The sequence below is a fragment of the Carex rostrata genome, chromosome 7, assembly GCF_964058835.1.
Source record: "Carex rostrata chromosome 7, lpCarRost1.2, whole genome shotgun sequence".
In the NCBI taxonomy this organism is placed as follows: domain Eukaryota; kingdom Viridiplantae; phylum Streptophyta; class Magnoliopsida; order Poales; family Cyperaceae; genus Carex; species Carex rostrata.
The window spans coordinates 3,364,730-3,369,543 of NC_135924.1; the positions used below are offsets into that span (position 1 = coordinate 3,364,730).

Here is a 4,814-nt window from a genome sequence, read left to right on the forward strand (position 1 = left end):
GAGACTATTCTGTGACAATAAAGCTGCCATTCAGATTTCTCATAATCCAGTACAACACGATCGTACCAAGCATATCGAGATTGATCGACATTTTCTCAAGGAGAAACTGGATTCTAAGGTGATCACATTGCCATTTGTAAAATCGAGCGAGCAAGCTGCTGACATTCTAACAAAGGCAGTAGGTGGCAAGGAGTTTCAGCAAGCCGTTAGTCGAATTGGGATGGTCGATATCTTCTTACCACGGTGAGGGGGAGTGTAAAAGAAGCACCGTGTCAAGAAAGTGTCATAACCCATGAAGGATTTGCTCATGACCCATGAAGGATTAGATCATGACTCATGAAGGACTCGTCAGATTATATTGCTCATGACCCATGAAGTATTAGATCATGACTCATGAAGGACTCGTCAGATTATATTGCTCATGACCCATGAAGTATTAGATCATGACTCATGAAGGAATCGTCAAATTAGATCTTGCTGATAAGGAAATAAATTTCATGTATATTTCGGCCTAGTATTAGAGAGTAGTAAATCCATGTTAGATTGTTTTCATTATTAAAAAAGATTATTTCCTTACTTGGAGATGTAATAGCTGTATTGCTCTATGATATAAGGAGCATATGCAACTCTTAATCGATCAATTCTGTAATACAAAAAATCTGATAATAAATAAAATTGGGAGGGAAGGGAGTTCATGGGAGCGCTGTGTTCTTTAGTTTTATTTCATTAAATTTGTCAGGATATTATGAGATTTTCATGAGAAAATTGGCTATTTTAAAAGTTTCCATGGGTACATGAGAAATTTTCCCTTTTATTATTATTATGAAAAACAGTGATTCGGAAATTCAATTATTTAACTTAGGTGCATGTCTGCATGACATAATAATAAAAGAGACTGGTGAATATAATTACAAAATTTATATCGAAACGTCATATAATTTTTAAGATAATTAAAAAAAGGATCAGCATTGGAACATTATTTATTTTTATTTTTTTGACGGAGCTGGTCCGTTACTTTTTTCGTGAAAATTTAGTTATGGAATTTAGGAAGACTTAACTTTCTCTCAATTCCTCGTGCAATTCGTGGCTCACTTTTAGGCCTTTATTTCAGGAAAGATTTTTCAATAATGCAAGGGCTCTGTTGAAAAGTAGCATTTTTATTTTCTTATGCATGAAAGTTCAAGATTATGTATGCACAATAATTAAAGAGAGCTAGATCGAACTGGTGATCGAAGGTCCTATCTTCCAGCTCAGCGTGATGGGGGCACACTAATGATCAATATAAATACAAATGTTAAAGCCCGTTTTGTTCAAGTTCAACCAAAAACTCTTTCATTCACCAAAAAATAAAAAATGGAAGAAATCCAGATTGTTCAAGATGTCCAACCCACTCCTCTGTCTGAATCAATCCAACTTGAAGCCTCTCCTCTGTCAGAAGCCCCGATAGTTGTAGATCTCAAAACCTCTCTGCAACGTCAACTCAACACATTATGGGGCTATGAGAATGAGGCGGAGAACTTCACCATATTTCGCACACCACATAACATTTCGCAAACCAAGAAGAATCTATTTGAGCCCTCTGTCATCTCCATCGGTCCATTCCACCATGGTCAAAAGCACCTCCGAACCTTAGAGGAACAAAAAAGGCGGTTCTTGCGGGATTTCTTGTCCCGTGAGGACCACATAAGTTTGGATCTCTGTATATCAGAGATGAAGTTGTTAGAAAAGAGAACACGGGGCTGTTATAGTGAGACGTTTGATCTTAAAAGCAATGAATTTGTCGAGATGATGCTGCTTGATGGATGCTTCTTGCTCGAGTACTTCTTAAAATATCACAAAAAAAAATCAAATTATATTTGTGATGTTGGCTGGAATTATCATTTCATAGATCGTGATTTGGTACTTCTAGAGAACCAAATTCCCTTCTTTATAGTCGAGAAGTTGTGGGAGATTGGTTTAAAACAAGAAGATAGAAAGAATTTTGTTAATGAACTTATTTACATTTTTGACCAATGTCTACCATATTACTACATCACAAACTCCATATATCGAAATCCTCCACCAGCTGAAATTCATCATTTGGTCCATCTCTGTTACCACTGTTTCGTGCCCAACCTAGACAAACAAAAGGACCTGAAATTCAAAGATTTCTTGGGTATGATACCTTCTGCCACTGAGCTCAAACAAAAGGGCCTGAAATTCAAAGATTCCTCGGCTATGATCCCTTCTGCCACTGAACTCAAACAAAAGGGCCTGAAATTCAAAGAAAATGACCACCCAAAGCATATACTCGAAATATCATTTCAAAATGGTGTCCTGAAAATCCCTAAACTAAGTATCGGCGGTTGCTCTAAGCTTTTAATCGCAAACTTTATAGCATTTGAACATTCCAAATATGGCAAAGAGCAATCACCCTTTACATGCTTTGTTATTTTTTTGAATAATCTAGTCAACACACCAAATGATGTGAGAATATTACAAGAGTGCGGAATCATTGAGAACTTGCTAGGCAGTGAAGAGGAGTTGGCTCATTTCATAAATCAGGTCACCGAAGGTAGTGTTATTGATGGGGAATTTCAGTATTTGGCGGAATTATACTGGGATGTGAATAGATACAGTGAATCAAGCTGGAACAAGCAGCGAGCAGTATTGATTCGGAACTACTTTAGCAGTCCATGGGCCGCAATTTCTCTCGTTGCTGCTTTCATACTTCTAGTTCTTACATTTGTACAATCATTCTTTGCAGTTTATGCCTACAAAGTTCCCCCGAGCTCATGATGCTTTAACTTTCACAGTACTATTCGGGGCTTCTTAATAGAAAAGTGGCGTTACCATTTATGTTATGAAGGATTTAATTTTTAATCGTTTTTTCTTCTTCCTTGTTTGTCATTCGTTTTAGTGTTGTATCTTTTTTTTTTTATCTTTTCTTTTTTTTTTTTAAAAATATCACACATTTTTTTTTATTCGAAGGCACCATGTAACTCTGCACAATATATGTTTGGTTTCCTTTACTCTGTGTCTTTTATTAGTCAACTTTCATGGTTATTTTGCAGCACTGATTGCAGGTTTTTTTTTTTTTTTAGAAACTTGGCTTTGGCTGTTCCTCCAATTTGATTTTATTGAAATTAAAATAAAGTACATGCATGAGCCAATACAAACGCTACAGGGAATTGGACAAAACAAAGTTGGCCTACCTAGCTATACATAGATCTATTTATTTTCAACGTTGCATAGTACTGTAGACGTTCCCATTCCCTGTCATCTCCCCTGTTTTAACTCTAACACTATCTGTGCCACAATTTCGCCTCTTGAAATTCTGGTGGAATCTTACTTCCCCCAAAAATATGTACATTCCTTTGCTTTCATATATGCCAACACGTTGCTAGGAAACCTGATGCCCATAGTTCTTTTACAGTACCGGCAGACCTCTTAGCACACTTCCACGACTTGTACCAAGTTTCTTGAACAGAGACTTCAATCCAATTGACCGTTGACTTATCTTTCACTTTGAAATATAATTTTAAAAATCACACGTTAATCATTGAGAACTGGCTAGGCAGTGAAAAGGAGGTGACTCAGTTCATCAACCAGTTCACCGAAGTTGATATTTTTGAGAGAGATCACTATTTGGCGGAATTATACATGAAAGTGAACGGATACATTAAATCAAACTGGGACCAATCATGGTGGAACAGGCAGCGAGAAAACTTGATTAGTGAATACTTCAGCAGTCCGTGGAAAGCAATTTCTGTCTGTGCTGCTGGGCTACTTCTATGTCTTACATTTGTACAAACTTTCTATACGGTTTTTTCCTACATATATCCCCCGAGCACGTGATGCTTTTATTTTCACTGTACTATTCGAGGCTTCTAAATTGCACAAGAGAAAAGTGGCGTTACCATCTATGTAATTAGGAAGGAATTGTTTGTTTAATCTTTTTTTATATTCCTTGTTTGTCAATTCTTTTAGTGTTGTATCTTGTCTGTGTTTTGTTTAATTTTATGATTTGCTACGAAGGTTTATTCAAAAGCACCTTGTAACTCTGCACTATATATCATTGGTTTCCTTTACTTTGTGTCTTTTATTATTCAATTTTCAAGGTTATTTTCAGCACCGGCATGTATTATCTTTTTTGAGAAACTTGGCTTTGGCAGTTCCTCCAAGGTGATTTAATTTATTGAAATTAAAATAAAAGTAAGTGAGCCAATACAAACGCTACAGGGGGATTCGACAAAACAAAGTTGGCCTCCCTAGCTATGGAAACATCTATTTATTTCAGTACCCATTCGCTGTCATTTCCCCTGTTTTAACTCTAACACCACCTGTGCCACAATTTGGCCTCATGAAACACTCTTACCACAAGAAATTCTGGTGGAATCTCATTTCCCACAAAAATACGTACATTCCTTTGATTTCTTATATGCCAACACGTTGCTAGGAAACCTGATGCCCATAGTTCTTTTACGGCACCAGCAGACCGCTTAGCACACTTCCACGACTTGTTCGAGGTTTCTTGAACTAAGACTTTAATCCAATTGACCGATGACTTATCTTTCACTTTGAAATGTAGTTTTAAAAATCACACTTTCTTCTATGTTTCTTATAATGCTTTGACAAGCTGTACAATCCACTACAGCAGAAAAGACTATCAGCGACTCCGGTCGCTGATAGTCATGACGCCGATCTCTGATAGTAATCCCGGTCGCAGATATCCGATTCCGGTCGCTGATAATCCGGTCGCTGAAAGCATTGTCACAGATACTCTTCTGATGACGTCACCGGTCGCTGATTGATGTCATCCGGTCTCTGATAAG

At 37.1% G+C, this 4,814-nt stretch overlaps 1 protein-coding gene across 1 annotated transcript; it reads left to right on the forward strand.

The window, feature by feature from the left end:
- Nucleotides 1–1,353: 1,353 nt before the first annotated feature.
- On the forward strand, nucleotides 1,354–2,778 carry LOC144556674 (UPF0481 protein At3g47200-like). The gene has a single exon (XM_078305064.1). It carries the CDS (start codon nucleotides 1,354–1,356, stop codon nucleotides 2,776–2,778), a length of 1,425 nt encoding a protein of 474 aa, XP_078161190.1.
- Nucleotides 2,779–4,814: the final 2,036 nt, after the last annotated feature.

Excerpts from the sequence above, each read along its gene's own strand:
- LOC144556674 (XM_078305064.1), top strand. The coding sequence starts at position 1,354 with ATGGAAGAAATCCAGATTGTTCAAGATGTCCAACCCACTCCTCTGTCT.